Source organism: Durio zibethinus, chromosome 11, assembly GCF_047325235.1.
Source record: "Durio zibethinus cultivar Kanyao isolate XHJ-2024 chromosome 11, ASM4732523v1, whole genome shotgun sequence".
Classification (NCBI taxonomy): Eukaryota; Viridiplantae; Streptophyta; class Magnoliopsida; order Malvales; family Malvaceae; genus Durio; species Durio zibethinus.
The window spans coordinates 3407723-3432020 of NC_143172.1; the positions used below are offsets into that span (position 1 = coordinate 3407723).

A 24298-nucleotide genomic window follows, 5' to 3' on the forward strand; every position below is an offset into this window, starting at 1 on the left:
ATTATTTTTAAAAATAAATATATAAATAAGTTAAATTAATTTTCGGATCCTAAAACCCTTAGCATATATCCGGTATGGTCAAAAACATGTGTACTTCATGTTTCCTTATATAACCAACAAAAAAATTTGAAAAGGAAAATGAAAGTGAACTCATTTAGGCAGCAAAACGTGGAAATTAAGAACAGAACAAGTGGGGGATGAAGACGAGGTATGTATACGTATCATGATCCATATGGGTGGCTAAGAACAACTTCATGTCTTGATTTAATAAAAATAGCTTCCCCTTTTTTTCATGTGCTCAATAAGGTCAACTGATAAAATCGAAATTAAACTATTTACAAATAATTTTTACCAAATTTCTTTAAATAATCATGTGTATAGATAAATATATATATATATATATATCGCCAAAATTAACGAGATCTTTTCAAAATAAATTTTTGACTTTTTTTTTAACTAAATGTCCAATTTTGTTGACGTATGGGAAAAACTATTTTGGGTATAAAATCTCCCTCATAGTCAATAGAATATGACTTTATTAATTTTATGAACAATATTTTGAGGAAATTCTTGAATTAATGTTAATGTTGATATAGAGCTTCGATGTGGGAGTGTTCTTGGAAAAACAAAAGAAAAAAATGATTAGAGGTAAAGTAAAGAGTGTTCTCTACGTTTGTATTTCAATGCGCATATTAGAGAAGAAGTCAAAAAGAGAGAAAAATAAAGAACTAGGATAAGGAAAAACTTGCTATAATAATGTCTAGATGTTTGTATTTATAGACGAGAGGCATGGGACCAACGGGGGACAATAATGATGTAATCGAGCTAATGTGGCACTGAGCATGTTAGGCTAGCACAAATGTTTGTTATACCCTTGACTATGTGCCAAGGATTCCTAATGGAAAAAAAAAACCAATCATACATTTTTGACCATTAAATGCCCATAACATTTTGTCCATTCACTAAACAGTCTGAATATCAGACTATTAGATATGCATTTAATCTATTTTTTGACTGAGCGAAAAGAAATGACATGAGATCCAATCTCTCATAGTATACGTCGGTGTAAAAGTCAATGTTGGGGTAATTGACCACAAACTATGATCCGATCTAATAGGAATTTGATCTTGCACACATATTTTTGGTTGAGTGCATAGCTAACTTGAAGGTGATCGAGATGCCCTTTGTTCATGATGATTTGGGATAGGAGTTTGTTTTGAATGAATATGGCATCACTAAATTTTGTTAAAGATGACAATGGATTAGGTTGGGTAAGTTTTTGCTCATCCCGAACCTTAAATTTTATATACCTAATATTCATTTTCGATTTGATTTAATATTAAATATTATTTTTAAACTCAAACATGATTCATATATATGTAAAATCGTAATCAATCTAATTTGATTTAAAATTAATAAAATATTTTTAATATAAAATATTATTTTCAAATATAAATATAAAAAATATATAATTAAATAAATAATAAAAAATATTTTATATATAAACTAGATCAAGAAGAGGCAGATTTATTTAAAATCCAACTAGACTAAAAACCCTTTTTTCTCTTTTAAATGACTCCATAGAGTCGGATTGTTTGGACTGCCTTCCCTAATTCCGGTGCGATAAGTGATCACCCCAACGCCACTTTATCTAGATTTTACGGCATGCATAGGAGTTTTGGTTACTGGTCTTTAATCATCTAGCTAGCTAGCTAGCTTGGCCTTACCTGGCCAAGTAGTATAGTATTGTTAGTATTAAAGTGATTTCGTTATAGGAGCCGTATCTACCTAAAGGAAACTAGTAAGGGTGTTATTCGATAGTTTGATTAATTATGAATGGAATTATTTAAAATTAAATTATTTAAATTATTTTATTTTATTTTTATTAGTTAAATTGAATTTATGAATTTTAAAAATTAATTGATTGAATTTATAAATTTGGTGAGCTTGATTAATTTTTTTGGTTAATTAAAAAATAAAAATATTTAAATTAAATTATATTTTAAACTCTTAATTTTTTATATTTTAAATAAATTAAATAAAATTCTTCAATAAAATATTTAAATACCAAAATATTATGTTAAAAACTTAATAATTATGAAATTAAATTATTTATTTCATATATTTTTTATTTTATATTTAGATTATGTTATATTTTGATTAATTTGATTTTCGAATCGAATTAATCAAAAATCAAAATATCAATCAAAATTAATTTAATAATTGATCAATTAATTAAATTAAATTAATTCGATTAATTAATTTAATTAAAATCAAATTATGAATGCCCTAAAAATGAGTAACAGATAAGAAAAATATATGTTGATGGCGGAGTTGCAGTTTTCGTGGCCTGGGCCATGAATACAATCTCCCAGGGCAAGGAGTAAATAGACGGGACCTTGGTTACCTAAAGGAAGAGCTGAGAAATCTTAATTATATGGACCAAACAGATAAAATAAAAACAATGGTATAATGTCTTAATTATATGTTGTTTCCCTCTAAGTTGTGGACATGATCCACAGATGAGATGAGAAAGGGGGGGAATTGAACGAAGCAAACAAGTGTGTACTGATATTCATCTTCACATTGATTTAAAAAAAAAAAAAAGGATGCTTTCAGTACCTGAATTAGGCTCTGCATATTATGTTGGTTAAGAGTTGTCAAGATTCATGGCCTATTAAAGCAGAATCGGAATTGCTTTGCCTGCTGCCACGTATTTATTAGGCGAAAACTGCAATAAACTAATCATCCATTACCCAAACAGGTGAAAACATAATGGAACAAGTTAACGTAGTTGATATTTAACTTATATTTAGGAATGAGAGAAAATATTAATTAATTATAAAAAATTACAAACATGTCAATAATCAATAAATAATCACCGCTCAAAGCTTCGCTCAAACATTAAACCGTAAAACCCAAAACAAACAAAAATTAATATACATTACATGAAAAAATACCCGTATTACATGTAAAAAATATTTTTTAAAAAATTTATCTTCTAAAGCGAAATTTTGATTTTTTTATTTTATTTTACGTATAATCATTTATCTTAAATTATTAAATACGATATATATTATCATAATCTAAAAGATTAAATAATTTATCTATTCTCAAATTTAAAAAAAAAATCTAAATTCATTAAATGTCAATGTCCAGTTCAGCAGTCAACATTTGAATGCTTTTGGGATTCTTTTAATAGGGTTGTTAAATTCAGAAAGGCAGATATGATCGAGTCGGAAAAGATGACTGATATTGATACGATAGTATAAAGAAAATACAATAGCAGCAGTAGTATTTTGAAAATATCAGCAGCCATCGCTTGTTTATTTGTTGGCTGCTACTGCAAAACTTATTGACTTTGCATTGGCCCTACTCATTTTTAAGTTCATCACGCTTCAACAATTGTCCTGCCAAACACTACAAGCAAGTTTCATATCATTGAATTCTTGAATTTCATTTTCATTTTCTCTTTACAATAATTATTCATAAATAAATATCATACGAAACCTTGTTTTTCAATTGAAAGTTGATTCTAGTAAGCTTGAAATTCGTTTCCCAATATTTGTAAATTCCCTTTTTTTTATTCAATTCTCTAGGTTTTATTTTTTAAAAATAACATAGAAACAAATATATTTAATATAAAATACATATTTTTATTTTAATTAATCTCAATAAAACTCATACAAAAGTAAATATTATATAGGGTCGCAGGAACCATATATCACTCAAAGAGTAATCCCTGAACCCGATAGGCCAAGGCCCAAATCTTGTGCTTTAGGTAGGAAGACCTGAAACTGGGCTTGAAATAGCTGAGAAAAGGGCCTTATATGTAGAGGCCCAAGGAGGGCAATGCCACAAATGAAAAGCTTCGCATTTTGCACCTGATTAGGGAATTGGTTTTGCACTTATATATGGATGCGGTCCACTAATATTATATTCGCCAGTAAGATGATATTTAATTAAAATATGTACATAGAAATTCCTCATATATGTTTTTTTTAATATATAATAGTATTTACTGACAGTCCCCAAATATTAAAAGAAAAAACCAAATTCATTTCAGGAGAATATTTTCTTTATTTATTTAAAATTAAATATCACTGTACTCTAACCATAAAAAAAATGTAATTTATTTTTGGTACTCACGCCAATTTTAACTACTCCTTTTTTTTTTTTTTACATTTATATACTCTTTATTTATACTAAATTTATTGTACTATGGGGTGAAAAAAAGTTAAAAAAATATAAATGAAAAAAAATAAGTGAAATAAAAGACGTTAAAATTTATGTTACCTATAAAAGTACTGGATAATTTTTCAATTGCATGTTTGAATATATTAAAAAAAATTAATTAAAAAATATTTAAATTTACGTTAAATGACATTTTTATATTTTATTTTATATATACATACTATGACATGATTTGGGTTTTATGTCAGTTTACGACTAAATTGATATATCACTTACAATTAATTAATAATAATTTAATATTATATAATGTTCATAAAAAAATTATGTAAAATTCGCTTTTAAGTAATAAATTTTTACATAATTATTTATTATGATTGATTAAATATAACATTATAATATAAAAAATTACAAATTAGGTATTAACCCTTTTAGTATAAATTTACTTTATTAGTAGCATAAAAGGCGGCAGTGGTAGAAATAGAAGTGCATAATTTATGAGAAGGCTTTGGTTAATTTTAGTTTGTTTTACCGTCATGAATTAATTCTTTACCCACCTAGCACAGGATCCAAATCAACCAAAAATAAAAATTTTAAAAAAAAAAGAATAACATGAACACTTGAAAAAATATTGAAAAAATAAAGTTCCGGTCATGGAGTATCATATATCATCAAATTTGCAGTGAACTAATAGTAAAAATAAGGATAAATTTCCCAGTATGTTACATAACTCTTTCACACACGAAATCGTACAATAACTCACAACTTATATACTTCCATCTTTCTTACCTTTTAACAACTAAATATTTATATTCACAATTTATTTTTCATCACAACCCAAGATGGAAAAACACGAAAAAAAACAAAAAAGCTGCTTTGAACCTTCAGAAAGTTTTGAAGCTTCAATATAATCTATTAAAATCATAAATTACTAGTTAGCACACTCGGGTTTTTGGATACTTCTTATCTCTGGTGGTCCAATAAATAATTCTGTCTCCACCTCCACCTCCATGCTAGGGTTTTGGAGTTCATCCGATAGGCTTGCTGACCATTGTCTCGGTTTCATCTCACACTAATGTAATAATAAAATTAATGTTGAATTCAATTGCTATAGTTAATGCCTTTTATCTTATTACGTTTAAGGAACATACATATACCTCTTCTCGCAGCTTTGCATTTTCTTCCACAAGGCGTTTCTCCTGAATGTTTAACAAGGAAATGGAATTCAAAGCACTCAAAAAATCAAATTTCCAAATCAAGAAAATTTTATGTATTAATTACCTCTTCCTTTAGCTTCTCAATCTGCTCAAAAAATAACAGATTCTGAACACAAAATAATTCATGTCTTAAACCTGTCAGTAATAATGTTTCAATGAAATAATTAGAACATGCATGTGAATTTTTTTTTTTTATGTACCTTTCTTGCCCTAATTCTGCTTAAGCTTCGATCCAGTTGGTTTTCTAACAGTTGTAGATCACTAAGAGAACATGGTTCCAATCCATATCCCAATAGTTTTCTGTTATAAATTGAAAATTTAGAAGATTAATATGCAGATGAAGAAAAGAGTGTACGGATTAACAGGTATACAACCGTGTATACAAGTTTCAAGCTAAGGATTTAACCGTTTAGAATCTTCGAGTAATTCAATCTTCTTTGCCATGCTTTCAGCGTCATCCTGATTTTTCATGCAAAAGTTCAATAGTTACAATTTTTCAGGCAAGCCAGCTTAATGAACAGATGTATCATCAGAAATATATAGAAAATACATGAATCTCCTATTTTTCAAGTCCATAAGATTACTATTTTCTGCATTAATTGGTTCATTTATTTTCACAAAAAACTTGAGGATTTTGGTGGATTCCATAGCTGCTAATTAATTAAGTTCAAACTTCCTATTGACTAGTAGAGCAAAATATAGTGGAGAGGCTTAGAACAATCAATGGGATGCAAAAGGATTGCCAGAGCTACCTGCATATTTCTCTCTACTGCTTTGCTGATGATTCCAAGATCCTTCTCTCTCTTCTGATACCGGTCTATGGTTTTGTTCATACTGAAGCATCCCCAAACACACGCAAATTAATGAACAAGAATGAGTGCACGTCAATTTTCATTAGTCTTTAAGTAGCGTCATGAAATGATAATTATTCCTTTGGAAGGCAAAAGTTAAATAATATTTCAAGAAAATAAAGCTCTTACAAAGCCCCCAAGACATGTTAAGACAAAAACACAGTTATATAAAACAGTTCACTACCCATAAGATAAAAGGCACTAAATCATCAATTGAAACTGCATCCACGCTCACAATGGACTCGACAAATTGTTTTATATATCCATCTCACCGTGGCTTTTGCTAACCCATGAATGATGAACTTACAAAGATCAGACATTAAACTAGCTTAGTTAACCTGGCTTGCCATTATTTTCTAATGTTTTGGGGCACTGTTAATATTCACTGTGCCTCTTGTTCTTGGATTTTGACTGTTTTGAAGAGAAATAACAATCATAAAGCCATACCTAAGCCATTCAACTTGATTGTTTTAACTTCATTAACGTTGTTCTTCATGTACAAATCTTGCTAAATTAGCTATTACAAGTCCTATGGAATTGTGACTTCTAACAGACTACGCTTAGGTTCAGTTTCAAACAACCAGCTTTCTTCGAGTGTCCTCAAATAATAAAATCAAATGTTCAGGAGCTGAAAAGCGTGAAATTATAAGAGATATATAGCCAATCAAAGCACTTCTCTTTCCAGAAGGAAGATTAAAAAAAAATGTGAGTCAGATATATTGACGGTTAATTCTCATAAGTCCAAAATCCTCCATTTTCAAAGATAGACCTCCGAGTCCACCACACACTAGTTGAATTGTGGAAAAACCACATTTCTTCCTAAAATTATGTTAATCACAGTTTTGACCAAAAAATGTTTTCAAACTACGAAATGATATTGAGGAATCATGTTGCTACTGTCCTACGATTATCGGAAACAACATAAAAGGCTAAATACTTCGGATTTAGAAAAGAAAAGCACCGCATTCACTTCAAACAGTCTTATCAATTAACAAAATTTATATGAAGTTTTGTAGATGAAGTTTGTAAAATTTTTTCTTAAAAATGATTCAATAAAAATTTTAATAAAAAATTTAAACTGATAAATTAATAAAATTTAATATAAAAATTAATAATATATAAAAAATTATTAAAAATATTGTTTATAATTCAAATTTAATTAATACTTTTTTAATAGTCAAAATTATAGCAACATTTTTATTAAAAATATATATATATATATAATTTTTTCAAATTTTGTACTCTTAATTTATATAACAAAATCTTTCAATCTATCGATTTTATTTTTTTATTTAATCGATTATAGTAAGAAATTTTACGAATTTTACTTAAAAAACTTCATTAAAGTCTTTCCCCCTTTCTAGTTAGGATCCCCTTGTTTTCTCAAAACATTCCCTCCGGACCACATCTTCCTGGGTTTTTCCTGATTTTTTCCTCGGCACAACTTCCTGGAATTACTGAGGAGTGTTTTGTTATATACGTCAAATTTGGTGCTAACCGCCAGTTGACTGTCGTGGATTTTCTTTCTTAAGGAGGATGGGGGGTCGGGCACCATTACCATGGCAGATGTTGTAGTGACTAAGTTTGACATGTATGAGCTAAACTAATGGCTCGGCTATATCAACCAAAGGCCATAAATAGAACACACAAAAGTAAGGCCTGCATGCTTCTTTCTTTGCATTAAAACTATCTGAGTCAAAGATCATATATAGGTGGAGCAAAATAAGAAATATGTGGCTCCCAAAAACCTTCTTTACCAGTCCTTTTCCCCCAAAGCAATAATCTACTTGTGCAAAATTTTATATGGTAGATTTACAGTTTATTTCCTTATCATGCTGTACAAAGATCTCATTCATGGAGAAAGACCAGAAAATTAGCCTTTTCTCTGTTTATACAAAAACGAAGACGAAGCCCATACATAACAACGTTAACAAATAACAACATGATAATGGGGATTAGGTCTTACGGAGGCATGAAGATATAGAGGGTAATAATATATAATGTTCTAAGCTAGGTTTCAGCTATAACAACTACCATTTATCCAAGCACCAGAATGGAAGAAATTCAAGATTAGTTCAGACTTCAGACCAGATGGTGGTTTAATATGTGTATATTTTTATGTTGGTTCAGACCAGAATGATTAATATTGTAATTATGATTGAAATCCAATTTTCCAAATCACCAATTTAGGCAAGCAGCTAATCAGCTAATGAATGAACCTAGTGGTATTCACTATCACAAATATAGAATATAGAGGCTTCACTAAATTACTTTTAAGCATAAACAAAGACATTTCCTTAACTATTGCTCAATTAATAGAATTTATGCTTTACAATTTACATAGACATCAGAAATGAACTAATCTACCTTCAATGCTGTACTCCTTGTCTATAAACTTTAACAAAGAATGTGGAAATGTTTGAAGCTTTCTTCATGCAACCAAAACGATCTTCCTTAATTCCAATTGTTTACAAAATTGTTTGAAGTCCAAAGAGATGCATACAGCTGGATGCATGATGCAACCAAATTCCCATTCATGCATGTTAATTTGCATGTTAATGATGATAGTAGTTGAATTGAAGGGTTTAAAGCCAAAATCTGTTGTTTAGAAAAAGAAAGAACAAAGTTAAGGCAAGAGGATAACGCAATGCCAAACAATTGATAACATTTAGAACACAAATAAAATTTTCAAATGTTTAAGACAGAAAGTTAAAAACACCTAAATATTTAAGACTAATAGTATAATTATTCTTTTATATATATAACATGACATGCAATGTCACCTAGACACCATTACTTCATATATGCATTTCATTATAAAATCCCTTTGGTAATTAACATTAAAACTAACTGTATGTTATAATCAATTATAATTTTGAGGACTGAAAAAACAATTTTTCAACATTAATGAAAGCAAAAATCATGTGCAATTATCCATGATATTAAATAATAAAATAAAATGGTGTTTTTAAGTTGCCAAGGTCACCAAGATTTTCGATGGAGAGTTTTCAATCACAAGTGTCATGCAATCAAACAACATAGTTCTTATTTATTTTCCTTTTCATACACTTATTAGGCACAAAATATCATGAAAAGCAAAACATGAAACAAGTTTCCCTGCTACCTAAAGCTTGTAGCTCAACTAAATCTTAGCTAGTCTCAAACTAACTCGTATATGGAAGAGTCTATATATGACTCATTTAATATAGTTAAACATGATCAATCTCACTTTAACAGTTCAAAGATGAGTAAGATTTTCTCTAGGATGGGTTAAAGGCCATAAAATCTTTAACTACCAGATGAACAAGACCCTTGGCATCTTGAATTCTTTTGCAACTGCAGCCTAAAACACATAAGGATCAATGCTTACTAAAGGGAACATTGTTGTTTAACTTTGAGGGTTCTACAAAAAAATCCTTTGAAGCTACCATGTTAATCCAACTCTTCATTTTTCTTAATGTACTTGTATCAGATATATACCCTCAACACTTAAAATGGTTATGGAAAAAAGACATAACTCTTTCACCCTACATGAAAATATAACTGTTTTATATATACCTACATATCCAATAATCGAAGTTTGAGTCCAAGCAACAATCAACAGTCATAGAACTAGCTATATAAGACAAGTTTCAAGCTCTAAGAATAATGATTACATGTACAATGGTGAATGCTAGAACCATCTATGAATCATCTTCATTAAGGCTCCAACAGGATGAGAATTAATCCTTCTGTAATGTTAGAATATCTCCAGGAAGCCATGTGCGAGATCCATCTTAAAAGACATAAACCCCTTGAGATTATCGGATGTTCTCTAGCTAGGAATCCATGTAACTATGAAACCTCAATTAAAGATGAGTAATAATCTGTTTATTATTTGTATATTAATTAATCATGAGGTCTTAAAACAAACACAATTGTCACTAACACAAACACTAAAAACAAGATAGTGGGGGTAACTTGAAAAAGCAAATTATTTCTCCAATTTTATCTAATTAATATGTATGTGAAAAAAAAAAAAAAAACCATTTAAACTAGAAATGTCAAGGACAAACTCGGGTCTTGCTCAGAGGCCCCCTTAAACAGTCATCAGGTTCCACTTATTAATTTCTTTTTTTTTCTTTATTTTTTGTTCAAACTAAATAAAACTCAAAGTTTTTATCACCTGTTTAGTTCATATAAGAAATGTTTAGAATAAATCTAGATTTTATCGACAGAATCAAACTAGAAATATTCTCATTAAATGAGCAGATATACTGCTGCTCCATGCTTATTGTTATTAAGCTCTATAACTGTTTCAAAGCTAGCTAGCTAGCTAGCTAACTAGGATAAGACTGTTTCCAAATTACTAAACACCTAAAATTTAGTGACCAATCCCAGTATATTTTACCCAAAACATTTACCCTAAAGACCATGATAAATCTCTCCCTTTCTTTTTCTCTCTCAGTATTTAAAGGTTGAAGGAGGACAGAAATCTGCAAGATCACTTGGAACATCAACTAACAAGGAAACCAAACAGAACCAAATCACCTGGTTAGAGATTTGATCTCCAAAGAAAAATAAAGAAGACAGAAAGAGATCATAGATCAGACCCCTTCTGACAGAGATAAAGCCTGAGATCATCAGTGAACTCTAGTACTTGCCTATCTACATCCACGTTTAATTACCTAAACTTATTCATATATATATATATATATATTCCCAAAAAAAAAAAAAGACAATAAAAGCAAAAAAGAACTTGGTTTTAGTCTCCGTGTATGTGAAGATGAAAGATGTATAAAAAGATAATGAGAAAACGCACCTAGAACTAGAAAACTCATATAGTTTCCCTCTGGTAGAGAAGATGATAAGTGCAACTTCAGCATCGCAAAGAACTGATAACTCAAAGGCCTTTTTAAGCAGCCCATTTCTTCGCTTTGAAAACGTTACTTGCCTGTTTGATGCATTTTCTATTCTCTTCATCTGAGTTTTCCCTCTCACCATATTCTCACCAGCAGTACTTATCCTACAACCAAAATAAAAAATGAATCCTGAAAGACAAACCCAGAAAAAGGTCAACTGGTTGAATCCTAGGAATTACTATGTATTTGTCTGAACTACTGAAACTGATTTTGATGGTCCCAAAGATCCAGATGAGAAAAAAGTTTCTAAAAATAGAAAGGAAGTAACTGAAAAAATTAACTCAAATTAGGGAAAAAAAAAGTATTGCTAAAATGAAACCCGAAAAATGAAAATCTTTCTTGGCATGAGAAAGCTCAAGTTGATGTGAAGAGAATAACAAGATTCACTGGGAAAATTTTTTGAAACCAAATATCAAACAGAAACCCTAGATTTTGCAGATGAGAAGAAATGCCTTAACCAATTTGTTCCCTATCACACCCTCAAGCTCTCCTATAACCCTAGACTGGAAGGAATGTGAATGAAAAACAAAATTAAAAAGGATATAATCATAGACAAAGTCTAAGGAAGTGAAGAACCTAATCCCTTTCTTCTTTTGGTAAAATTGAAGGGAGAAAAAAATCAGGCACATCCAAAAAAAGAAAAACAGAGAATAAATCCCAAAATATGTAATTCCACAATGAAGGGAGAAGTGGATGCACCAAAATGTATGCCCATAGTGTAAACCCATGACACCTGTCTGGTTTTACCGACAACCTCCACGCCCGGTATCCTCCGAAAGAAGCAAAGCCAGCGTGTGAGGTGAAAAACACGGAGCATTTCTGTCGGTTGCGTGCAAATATTGGACACTCACCGGACACGATTAAAAAATTTCACATTGTATGTCCGTACACTGGCTGGAAATGGATCTGACCTGTCCGTACAAGGGCATAAGGAAAGAGCCAATGGGAGTTTTCCACGTAATTCACTCGAGTGATCATGACCACGCTGGGTTTCACGTGGCTTTTCCCGATTTGGTTGGTGGGGTTTTGGCTTTTGGGGGCCTCCTTTCCCTTCACCTGCTTTCACTTCTCTCTATTTTTATTTTATTTTTACTTTTTTTAAGGGTTTTTTTTCTTGTGAGTTGGGTCAAGTGGTGGCGCACTATTGCACCCTAGATTTTCTCAAAAAAAATATCTGCTTCTGTTGATGAATTATTTAGTTTTTTAATGCCAGCTATGTCTTAGGGGACCACTTTTGGGACATGTGCCCTACAACTTTGAAGGTGTGACATGGATACTTTTGATGCCTCTATATTAATGCCCTAACATCACGTAGTTAAGGACAAAGATTAGAGTCTAAATCCTTTAGACATATAGGCAAATGATAGTGTTTTGTTTTAAGAAAAAATGAATGATGCTTCAATGTCTTATTTGTTGATTTACTTCAAGATTGGTTAAACCTTAATATCAAATCAAATGCTTGTTAGTAGTGATCAAGCCTAACAACTATGATTAATTTGACACAAAATTTTTATCCCTTTTTATTAAATAAAATTTTGCTGTTAAAAATTTTTTATTTCACCAAAAAAATAAGGTATTATGGGATTGCATAGTCATAGGTGTTTTATCAATAAAATAAGGGGGCCTGGATTGGACTTGTTTGGTGGCTGAGCTTTGGACGGGTTAAAGCTTCCTAAGACTTGCAAAATGGAGGACGCCAGAGGATCTTTGATGATTCCTTCTCTGATGCTTTAGTTTGTTTTTTATATCCTTGAAAGAAAGACAAGAAAGAAGAAGGAAATGGACAAAGAGAAAGAGATCTCATGAGATTGAATGTGTTAGCCACGTGGTGGAGAGAGCATAGCTACACCATTACATTACATGTTCCTTTACACAAATATTAAATTATAATTCATACTGTCTTCAGCAATTTAATCTAAAGAATACATCAAAGTTGAAGTTTGAACTCCTATCTCTTTCTCTCTCCTTAACGTAAGACTTTATTTCTCTTGAATGACAAAAAAAAATATACATAATTTATATTATACACAATAATGTTACTTATTTAATATAAATATATATATACACACAAATTTTAGTTTTTTAAAATTATATTTAAAATTTTAAAATTCATAGCATATATAAATTTTGTATATATTAATTTGTTATTACAAAATAATTTTTTTGTAAACAATAAAAAAATTATATTTTTCGTTTGGATATTTTTATTTACACTAATATTTATACACTTATAAGATTATATCAAATAAAAGTAAATTATCATTTCTTACAAAATATATATTATTAAACGATAAATTAAATAATAAAATAAATATTAACATACTTTAACTTTAGTAATTTTAACTAAATTTTTATGCAAAAAATGAAAATTGTTAAAAAATATGTGAAAAAAAAATAAATTAAAAAATATTATTTTTCATAAGAATAAAATTGTAATAACAATAAAATATAGCTTGAAAAAAAGTTATAAATAAATAAAATAAAACAAATTGCAATAGTAATAAAATATATCTTAAAAAAAGTTACTGAAAAAATAAAAAATTGATGTATAACATATTGCATTGTAGTTTTAAATTTGTAGAAGAACTTTTTAGTGGCAATTAGAATTAAATGGATATTTTTTTAATTAATTTTTTTTAATTTAAAATAGATATAATAAGTGATAAAGATAATATTAAATTTTTTGCATTTATTTGAAATATAAATTTGATAATTAGAGTTCAAATGGATATAATCATTTTGATAATCTTATTATTTAAAAAATTAAAATTAAAATTTTTTGAATTTTTAAAGTCTTACATAAAGTTATTTGAATTTTTAATATCTTACTTAAATTTTTTAAATCAAACTAAAAAAGATTGTTGAAAGATTTGTATAAACTTAATTTTTATAATTTTTAAACATGTTTGAAAGATTTTGATAATTACATAATTTTTTAAATAAAGTTATTTTGTAAATAACTAAAATTATTTATTAAAAAAATAAAATCCATATTTTATATATTTAATTTTAGAAAATATATCTTTAAATTGATTTAATTTTTAATTATAATTTGAATAATTTGAATATTTAAATAAATTTAAAATTTATATAATTTGTAATTAAAATAAATATCTTTTTTTTAAAATATTTATTATGTGTCATAAACGTTCACATAACAAACTTATTTATATATATATATAATATATATTAGATAAATTTGACTATTTCAATATTTATATCATATTTATATTATAAATTAATTATTTTTATGGCATATTTATCATTCTATATTAATGTGACAACCGTCAAAGATTGTAGGGATTTCTGGTCTTCCTTGTTTGACCTGGAGGTCAGTCATGGTTTGAACGGTTTGCTTCTATTCTAAGGAGCCACGTGAGCGCAGCTGTGGACTCAACGGATCTGACGAAGTTTTGAGCCTTAGCTTGATATAACGAAGGGTATATAACAATCTGCATTTTCTTTAAAATATGTGGATATATTGAAGAATAAATTTGATGAAGCTATTTCATTTGTTAAGGAAAAGTTAGAATAAAAGGAAGACAAAAGGGGACATAAGAGAACATTATATTTATATTCAATCCAAGTTTGATTTGTAATAAAGTGAATAATGGAATGCTGTTGCTTTTGGTCCATAAAATGACTCAACGTCATTAATTTTCTAGTTTTATGGGACAGTTTCTTCTTTTTGGACGACGAAAAGAGAGTGCGTGGATGTTGGGGAGGGACGGGCCATGCCACTAAAGTGAGATTTAATAATATGCGTATTTATATTTTATAAAATTTTAATAATTTATGTATATATATTATATTTTATATAGAAATTATATGTAATAATTTGTATTGTTATAAAAGTATGAAATATATTTTTTTATTTTATTAAATTTATTTATAATTTTTATTAAAATTTTTAATTATATTATTTTTATATCATATTGATATATATATATATATATTACAGATTTGACTGCCGATAAGCCCAGTCCTGAAAACAAGGACAATGCCTAGCTCTGGCTCTGGCTCTGCCTCCTCTTACTCTTACCTCTGAGAAGCCCATGACCTTCTTACCCTAGTTCTGACGTCTTCCGTACAATAATCAGTGTATTCTGGGACACCCCCCCCAACTCCACGTGGTAAATGGAAACCACCCCAACCCCTCTTGGAATGATTTTCATTCGGACAAAATGAACAGTGAAAATGACCATCCAACAGGCACTCTCTGTCCTACAGTTTTAATTTTACCAGCTTGTGGTCCATCAATTTCACCACACATTTTCTCACCAGACAGCACGCCTTCTCGGCCGACCCATGATTGTTGGCCTAAGATTGTGGACCAACCCCAACTTTCTTTCCGCTCTATGAGTTAAGGGCTAGAAGGCTGGAAATGGCGACTATGGAAGCCTGAATCACAAATTCAAAAACCCAATCAAGAGTCCTTTTTTTTTTTTTCGGGAAGCCTCCAATAAGGTCGAAAACTTAACCCCCAATTATGCTGCTATGGGTAACTACAACTGCTTGACTATCTTCATTTTCTTAGTTGATAGGATAAATTCTGTTAACTTTGCCGTACACTTGTCTACGAGTCTAGTTATTCATTCGGTTTATAGGTTTGGCTCGACTTAAATAAGTTCTTTGATGGGGATTTTCTCATCTGAGCTTGGTCTAAACCATTTCAATATATTAATTTATTAAAAAATAAGTTAAATTTAATTTTAATTTTAAATAATATTAAAATATTGAAATTTAATAATTTAATATATATTTTGACAATTTTAAACCATTTGAATTAAAAAAGCAAGACAAAAACTCTAAAAGATTGATCGAGTCTGTCTCAAGCATATCCATAAACACTTTTATTTTGTTAATTTGCCCGCTTCTAAGAAACTTTGTATTACTATCGGCTATATAGCTAATTGAACTTCAAGCCCCAAGATATAAGATAAATGAAAATCAAATTCAATTAACCCAAAAATAGTTCGAAGTCAAAACCATTCATTATTAATAAATTTTTTCGTGCAAATAAATAAATAAATTAATTAATTAAAATATAAAATGATACAATTAAGATGTATAATTTAAAATTCGGTATCATAATAATAAGTTTTAAGTAAAATCAAAATCCAATTATTTTATTCAAAATTGCATAAATATAGTAAAAAAATAAAAAAATATTTTTTAAAATTTTAATTTAATAATTAAATACGATTTGAAGATATATCAAAAATTTAATTTCGAATTAAACATTTCTCCTTTTTTTTTTTATACTAAAACTTTACCTTTTAATGTAAAAAATAAAAAGTAAAAATATTTATCATTAATACTTATAAAATAAAATGAAATGGAAACTTTGGTGTTGCCATCAAAATTAAAAGCCTTTCCATTTTCTACCCTTGCTTTTGTGATTTTCTCTCCATAAAGTTTTAACACTCTCCAGAAAAGCAAGTCCTTTTTAGTTGGAAAAAACCATTATTGTTGTTTATTTTATCATTTAGTAGTAATATATTATCCGTGATCATATTGTTTCTAAGCAAAACTGGAAAAGAGAAATGTGCGCTGCTGTTGCTGATGCATCTTCTTCCTCTTCGCCTTTTGCGGGATGTGAATCGAAGGAAGAAGCAGCGAAAGAAGGACAGAATCATGAACAACAACAACAACAAAAGCAAGAGGCAATTAAAGAGTGCATGCACAAGACTAAGCCAATCCAGTTCTTAGGTCGTACTACGCCTATTATTCTCCAAAACGACAATGGACCTTGTCCGCTTCTCGCCATCTGTAACTCCTCTCCCTCTCTCTCTCTCTCTCTCTCTCTCTCTCTCTCTCTTTAGCCATTTCTAGGGTTTAAATTTTGATTCTTTTGTAATTGTCTTTTGTCTTTATATCCTTGCTTAGGACATTTGGATGGAAAATTGTTTACCTTTTCAGTTTAGTGTTTGGTTAAGGTCTTATGTTTCTAATTGTAGTCAAAGAAAGTTGGAGAATTTCGATTCAATTTTGTATTGATTGTTTTGGGAAGCGATCAAGAATCGATCTTTTTGAATATTTCGAATGTCTGATTATGTTTAGGGTTTATTTTTTTAATTCTTTATTGTTCCTCCTTTTTGCTAGTGAAAAGACCATAGACCGTGAATATAGAAGACAAAGGAACGAAATTTTGTCAGTAAATTGGATTAGATACATGATCAAATTTCTAATTGGTCGATATGGTAATATAATTATTTATGGAAATTAGAGTTGGAGCTAATTAAGTTTTGAAAATGAACATATTTTGGGGGATGTGGCAGGTAATGTTCTCCTTTTAAGGAACAATTTGAACCTGAGTCCCGATATAGCCGAAGTTTCACAGGAGAAATTGCTTTCACTGGTGGCAGAGCGCCTCATTGATACCAACAGCAATGTTAATGTAATTTCTTTCCTTTTTTATGCTTATTTCATTTGGGTGTTTTTGGTGTAGTATGATGATACTGATAAATCCTTTTGGCATGTAGAATAAAGATGCAGGATATGTCGAAAATCAACAGCAGAATATTGCAGATGCAATTGATTTACTTCCACACCTTGCTACCGGGATTGATGTAAACATTAAATTTAGGAGGTTAGCTTTTCCGTTCTTTCTCTCTTTATTTTTCTCCTATAAATTGCCTCTTTATATGGTCCTTATTGAATTATGTATTCAGTTTGCAGAATAGATGATTTTGAGTCTCTATTTTTCTCCTACAAATTGCCTCTTTATGCAGTCCTTATCGAATTATGTGTGCAATTTGCAGAATAGATGATTTTGAGTTCACTCCTGAATGTGCCATATTTGATCTGCTTGATATTCCTCTCTATCATGGTTGGATAGTTGATTCCCAGGTATGCTCTTTTTAGCCACCTATAACTAATATACAAGTTGGGTCTGTAGCTTGTTTGGCCGGGCATTCATTTTATGATGTTAGTTGCACTGGTCTTTAGACTTTGTCATGTATCAAATTTCTAAGGTTTGGGATAGAATTAGCCCCTGTATAGATATGTAACATGTATTGGCTAATGATTATGGGTTCAACAAACAGTGTTTTTTGGTTGAAAGTGTGGCTCGGAGAATTTTGGGGTTTAAGTAATATCAGATTTTGAGATGAATTTAGTTGGAGCATGACTGGGTGGGTACCATTAACATACTTTTTTTCTAAAAAAACTAAGGCGATAAATCAGGAAAGTCATGTTAAATTCAAGGGAACAAATTTTACTTTCATGCTTTGAATTGAATTCAATATGGCGGGTTTTTTTTTGTTTTTGTTGGAGATTTTTGGTGAAGCTATGCAATTTCTGATGATGCCTGCTAAGTTATTAATCATTATGATATTCATTTATTATCAGATTGTTTTGCTTATATTTCTAGATTATGACATTTTTTTTTTTTTTTTGTAGTATAAATTTTGTTTCTAGTTAGTGTTTCTATTATTAGGGTTCTTTTATTTTTCTAAGATGTCCATTCCTGTATTGTCTAGGTTTCAGGTTTACAAGGTTTGGACCTGCAATCCTGAACTTAGTTTAATCACATATTGTGTAATACATATTAATTGCACCAGGACTTTTATGGTTTATTTTCACGGTGCACATGTGCCAGGACTATGAAACTGCTAGTGCCATTGGGTCAAAATCCTACAATGCAATTATGGAGGAGCTTGTTGCATTGGAAACACGAAATTTGGAGGTTTCATGTAAAAGTAATTCTGAAGATTGCGTGGATTTTGCTGCTGCAACAACTGCCACTTTAGGAGTTCCCTCTCCTAGCCTGTCAAAAACCAAATCTTTTGATGATTCTCCTCATTCTGTGACTGGTCAGCTAATATTAGGAAAAGGGGATCTGGAGGAGGAAGCAGAGCTATCGAGAGTCTTGAAATTATCAGAGGCCGAATTACCAACCTTGTTTGATGATCCTGGCAATTTGGATGAAAGATCATGTTCAAAGAACCTTGTTTTTGTTGATACTGTTGATACACAAGAGAGGGATAAAGGTGTTGAACATCAGAACTTGCAATGGCACAAACCATCCTTTTCAGATAATAGCACTTCTTTGAGCAATGATAGTGGTAGTCAGACATTTTTTGAGACCCTCACAAGGGAAGAGTCCCGAAGGACTGATGGGATTAATCAGGATCATTTATCTTATGTTAAATCTGTAGAGATTACCCTTTCTAATAATGTGGTTGAGAAGAGTAATATTGAGGCAATGGTTGTTAAGACGAGTGGGGCCGAACATTTGCTCCAGATTGAAGGTGCAGTTCCCGTTTCTCTGGCAAAGTATACTGCTTCTATAGATGGAATCAACACTGAAAATTCACAAGGGAGTGAAAAGATTCAATTTGCTTCCGCAACTGATGCTTATGACACTCCAGATAATGTGAATGGGTGTGACACGACAGAGGTATCATCTGTGTCTTTACAAAATGCCGGTTCAGATTCATCTAGTGACAGAATACATCATGCAGATGTGCCTGATGCGTTTACTTCTAGTCTTGATGGAAGTGAACCTATATATGAAGGTGAAGAATGCATATTAGATTCAGCAACAACAACATATGAAGATCAGGAGCCTATATATGAAGGTGAGGTAATTCTTGCAAAACAAGCTGACAAAAGAGTTTTAGAGGACTGCAATGTGAGGTCTACAGATGAAATCACTCCACGACAAGGTTAGTAGTGCACCTTATAGAAAATGTTAATCTATATCCTCCTAGAGTGTGTATATCATTCTTTCATTGATTTGAGCTCCATTCTTTGTTGCTTTTGCTAGTTGCTCTTGCTTCCTCAAGAATTATTATTAAGGAAACTCAATGTATTTTCTTATCCTTTTTTTATCCAAATGAACTTTCTTGTCGTACTATTTTCATTTGTTTATTTAAGATAACCTACCATTCATTTTCTTAATGCTACTCAGGCGAACTGATTGGAAACTTCTTGAAGAACAGTGCCAGTCAATTGACCTTTTATGGGTATTTTAAGTAGCTTTTTAACTGTTTAAAGATCTAATTTATTCTTCTATAGCATCATATATCTTTATGGCATGAGGAAGCTTGTTGTTTACTGACTATTAATATATTTTGCAGGCTTTTTTGCTTACAAGATGGTCTTAAAGAACGTGAGCTTTGTGTTTTTTTTCGTAATAATCATTTCAGCACCATGTTTAAGGTTAGAAACTGGAATTACTTTTTCTGTTAATTATTGGCTGTTGCTGTCTATGAACTGCCAATTATGCTTTCTCTTGAACAACTTGACTAAATTAATAAGCTGAATTGAGAACCATTTTTCTTTATTTTCTCTACTTCTAATAAACTCTACTTTGATTGTTCTCATTTTATTTGCAGTATGACGGTGAACTCTATCTTTTAGCTACTGATCAAGGCTATCTAAATCAGCCTGATTTGGTTTGGGAGAAACTAAATGAGGTAAAATTGTTACCTTGAAATCTTCTTTACCAAAATCACTCCATTGAGTTTTTGGTGTCATTTATAATTTTAGCCAAAATTGGTAAGTTGTGTTATTTACATCGTTGTTAATATTAAAGTCTCAAAGTATATTGAAGTTATTAAGAAAGATCCCTAGCCAACAGTGTACTGGCCACTGCATCATGGGAATTTATTGAAGTATGTCATGATATTTAACTGGGATGATTACTTGCTTTTTTGCTTTAACGTTAGTATCAGAGGTTCTAGCTATAGCTGTGGCCTGTAGGTGTTCCTATTTGTTGATGGTAACAACTATGATTATGAGCGGGGAGCAGAATATTACTCCTGAAATCAATATATAATGCTTTGAGGAAAGCTATATCTTTCTCCATGCTGTGCCTTAAAAAAGTTTGTAGTTAAACAACTATGCATAATGGCAAGAAAATAGAAAACTTCTTCTGAGATATATATTTTTCCTTGTCTGATCCAGAATAGTAGTACCTTTTAAATGCTCTTCATTTGATGATTTGTTTTCTCCAATTCTTTTATTGTTAATTGTTTTTGTCCCTTTCAACTTCCTAATGAAAGAAAAAAAAAGGGGAGAAAATGTTGCTAAAGATCTTAAAATTTTAAATTCGAACCTTCTAACTGTTTTAAACCTGTTGTTTCTGTTACTGGTTCTTTTTTGATGTTTTGTATCCTAAATTTAACTCCTCATGCTTTCAGGTTAATGGAGACACACTGTTTATGACTTGCAACTTCAAGGAATTCAAGGTGGATAGTCATGCCACTGGTACTTGGGATGAACAAAATGCTGTGGCAAGTACTGCTGTACGTATTTCCATTTGGCAAGAAAATTTTGACAGTTGGTTTGAATGACTTTAATGAAACTTACCATCTAAGATTTACATGATGCAGGACTACATTGCCAGTGTAGACAGTGCAGCACAAGCAGGATTGGACATAACGTAACTATCCCAACTTTTGGTGATGTGTATTTATATTATTTGTTCTATAGTCAATAGGTTCTAATGAATCTCAATAGCTGCTTAATACTCGGAATATTTGTTCTATAGTCAATAGGTTCTAATGAATCTCAATAGCTGCTTAATACTCGGAAGCCATTATTCTGTCGATTTTAAAACATTCATCAGAAAATATTTCTGAAATGTTGCTGCATCTTATAGAAAAGTGGTCAAGCTAAAATATCTTTTCAATATTTATTGAATGAATTAAAATTTTCTAAAAGAGTTCTTAATTGTTCTCAATTATGCTCAGAGAGGACAATTTTTATTAATTCTATGATGTTATCATCACAGCTCGGATTTACAGCTTGCAATAGCTCTACAGCAACAAGAGTTTGAACAACAGCCACAGCGTCAGAATGTGCAGCAACCAACTTTTGTTGGTGGTTCAAGATTAGTAACAGGTCCCCAGGTAATTTGTTCTGTCGTCCTTCTAGATATTCTTAAATAACTGTCATCTTAAGTTATGTTTGGTGCATAGGATAATGGATAGAATAAGATAGGATGATGATCGTTCTATATTATATTTTGTTTATATCTAAAGAAAGGGATAAGATTAGAAGGAGGATTAATCATCCTCTTGGTATAGGATGATTCGGTCCTCTCAAAGTGGAGAGGATTATTTTTAATCCATAGGATTGAATTTACATGTTCTATTATACTCTTAAATATTATATTAATAATTTAAATTGTATAAATTTTGAGAAAGATAATTTTGAACAATAAATAAATTATACTATCTTAATCCTCACACACATCAAACACAAGATAAAATGATATTATTTAATCTAATCCTATTCATAATATCATTTTATCCAATCCAATCATAATCTTGTATACCAAACACATCCTTAGTGTCTGAACACTGATTCTTGAATCCTACACCCAGGTGTGTGCACTAGTTTGTGCTGTCATGGGCTTCTTTCAATCTCAGCTGGGCATACCTGGGCCCCTCTATGTGACTTGATAAATTATTGTTGTATAAAAATAATCATTTGTTTAGAATGGAAGCTATTTAGATGGAAGAGTTATGCCTTGTAGTAAGGATTGGATATGAAGTAGGTACTTTCTATCAGTAGCAGACAGCAGTATGGAATAATGGAATAATAAAGGATAAACTGTTATACTAGAAAGAAAAGTTTTATAAAATGATCTGAAACAGTTGTAAAATGTTTTAGACTAAATTGGGCTGTCCCATTATTACCCTAAATGCAGCCATGGCTTAGACTCTGCATTGATGATCTATTGGTTGACTGAAAGACGGGAGAGTGGCTGGTGTGACTTAACTTCAATAAGCTCATTAGCAGTCTAGCACTAACAACAACTAATTAATAATCTGTTAATATTATTATTATTATTGTTAAGCACTCATCTTGTTAGACATGGTGACTTAAATTCATAGATTGACTTTGTATGGCGACTTGCGGAACATTAAATTCTGAATGACAGAAGTGGCATTTTGCAGGCGCCGAGCAGCAGTGGAAGGAACTCTTCATCTTCATCGTCAAAGCAAGATGCAAAATCAAAAGAAAAGTGTATTGTGATGTGAGTTTCGCATTAATTGGGTAGTCCTTGTACTGTAAGTGCCTTGTGTCTTGGTCCAATTTTATTTCAACACTAATAAAAACCCTGATTAAACCATATAATATGTCATGTTAGATGAAGTTTTTGACTCTATATATATATATAATGAAGTATATAGTTTAATCCATTCAAAGCCTATAAGCAACTTGTCCATGGTAGCAGCTTTTAAATTTATTCAAGTGTCTGTGTCTGGGAAATTGCAATTTGTGGTCCCAATCAATTCATTAGGAAGGTTGGAGCATGGTGGAAATTTGAACAACTGCACTTGGTTGGTTTCTAATGGATGTGAAAGCGTAGGCCATGGTGTGGAAATTAGAAAAGTCGTGGGGAAGGGGAACAATACATTGTTATCAACGATTTGGGACACGGGTTGATGGTGATGTAGCATAAGAAAATTGACAAGGGCAGCATGGGAAGGTTAATTTTTCTTCTTTTTTTCTTGGAAGTCATTTTTATGGCATAGGGTTTCTTCTCTCTGGTCAATTCTCGATTGCCTTCTTCAACTGTTCAACATCAATTGCCATGTTGTGGTGTCAACATCGACCAAGGTTTTGGGCCTTATCCTTTTACTTAACGGGTTTTTGAGTAGTACTTTCAATTTGAAAATTTTTTTTCGTGAAAAAGATATTAAAATGTGTCATAACTCTCTTTATTTTTTAGTTTTTAAAAATTTAGTCTTTTTAATATAATTTAAAAGAATTTAATCTTTATAATATTATTTTATAAAGATTTCAATTTGATCATTAAAAACCTACAGATATTAAATTTTTTAAGAAATAATATAACAAGAACTAAAATTTTTTAAATAATACCATATGAAATATATTCCTAAAAATCAAAATGTATAGGGGTTTAGTGACACATTTTAACAAAAAAAAAAAAAATTAAGTAAGAGGAATTATATTTTTAAAGTCATAATAAATAGTTAATTTATTAAAAAGTTTATGAATTTTGTTTTTTTTTTTTTTTTCCGAAAGGTCCAATTTGAAAATTGAAAAGTAAGAAATGTAGCCAACAAAATCTAGGACAAAATTTGACCGTTGCACACTTTACTGCATCTTTGCCCCTTCAATTAGACATCTACAATTTAACACTTTCTCTCTC

At 30.4% G+C, this 24298-nt stretch overlaps 2 protein-coding genes across 9 annotated transcripts; one reads left to right on the top strand and one right to left on the bottom strand.

The window, feature by feature from the left end:
• Nucleotides 1-4822: 4822 nt before the first annotated feature.
• Nucleotides 4823-11915, bottom strand: LOC111291339 (agamous-like MADS-box protein AGL19). Of its 5 annotated transcripts, none has more exons than XM_089767731.1 (8): nt 11894-11915; nt 11061-11264; nt 6161-6242; nt 5815-5867; nt 5609-5708; nt 5473-5514; nt 5343-5390; nt 4823-5263 (listed from the first exon to the last, which is right to left on the bottom strand). In XM_089767731.1, exons 2-8 carry the CDS (start codon nt 11240-11242, stop codon nt 5123-5125), a joined length of 648 nt encoding a protein of 215 aa, XP_089623857.1. In that variant the 5' UTR covers nt 11243-11264; nt 11894-11915; the 3' UTR covers nt 4823-5122. The 5 variants fall into 5 exon arrangements, with proteins under 5 accessions (XP_089623857.1, XP_089623855.1, XP_089623856.1 ...); XM_089767729.1 differs by lacking the exon at nt 11894-11915 and adding an exon at nt 11737-11825; XM_089767730.1 differs by lacking the exon at nt 11894-11915 and adding an exon at nt 11737-11816 and having other exon boundaries at nt 5349-5390.
• A 4597-nt stretch (nt 11916-16512) lies between these two features.
• Nucleotides 16513-23321, top strand: LOC111289986 (uncharacterized). 4 transcript variants are annotated; one of them, XM_022881364.2, is made up of 14 exons: nt 16696-16932; nt 17266-17363; nt 17442-17560; nt 17646-17752; nt 17925-18012; nt 18764-19832; nt 19934-19975; nt 20078-20132; nt 20247-20328; nt 20505-20585; nt 21312-21416; nt 21504-21553; nt 21905-22022; nt 23076-23321. In XM_022881364.2, exons 2-14 carry the CDS (start codon nt 17336-17338, stop codon nt 23157-23159), a joined length of 2028 nt encoding a protein of 675 aa, XP_022737099.1. In that variant the 5' UTR covers nt 16696-16932; nt 17266-17335; the 3' UTR covers nt 23160-23321. The 4 variants fall into 4 exon arrangements, with proteins under 4 accessions (XP_022737100.2, XP_022737098.2, XP_089623860.1 ...); XM_022881365.2 differs by lacking the exon at nt 17266-17363 and having other exon boundaries at nt 16513-16932; XM_089767734.1 differs by lacking the exon at nt 19934-19975 and having other exon boundaries at nt 16516-16932.
• Nucleotides 23322-24298: the final 977 nt, after the last annotated feature.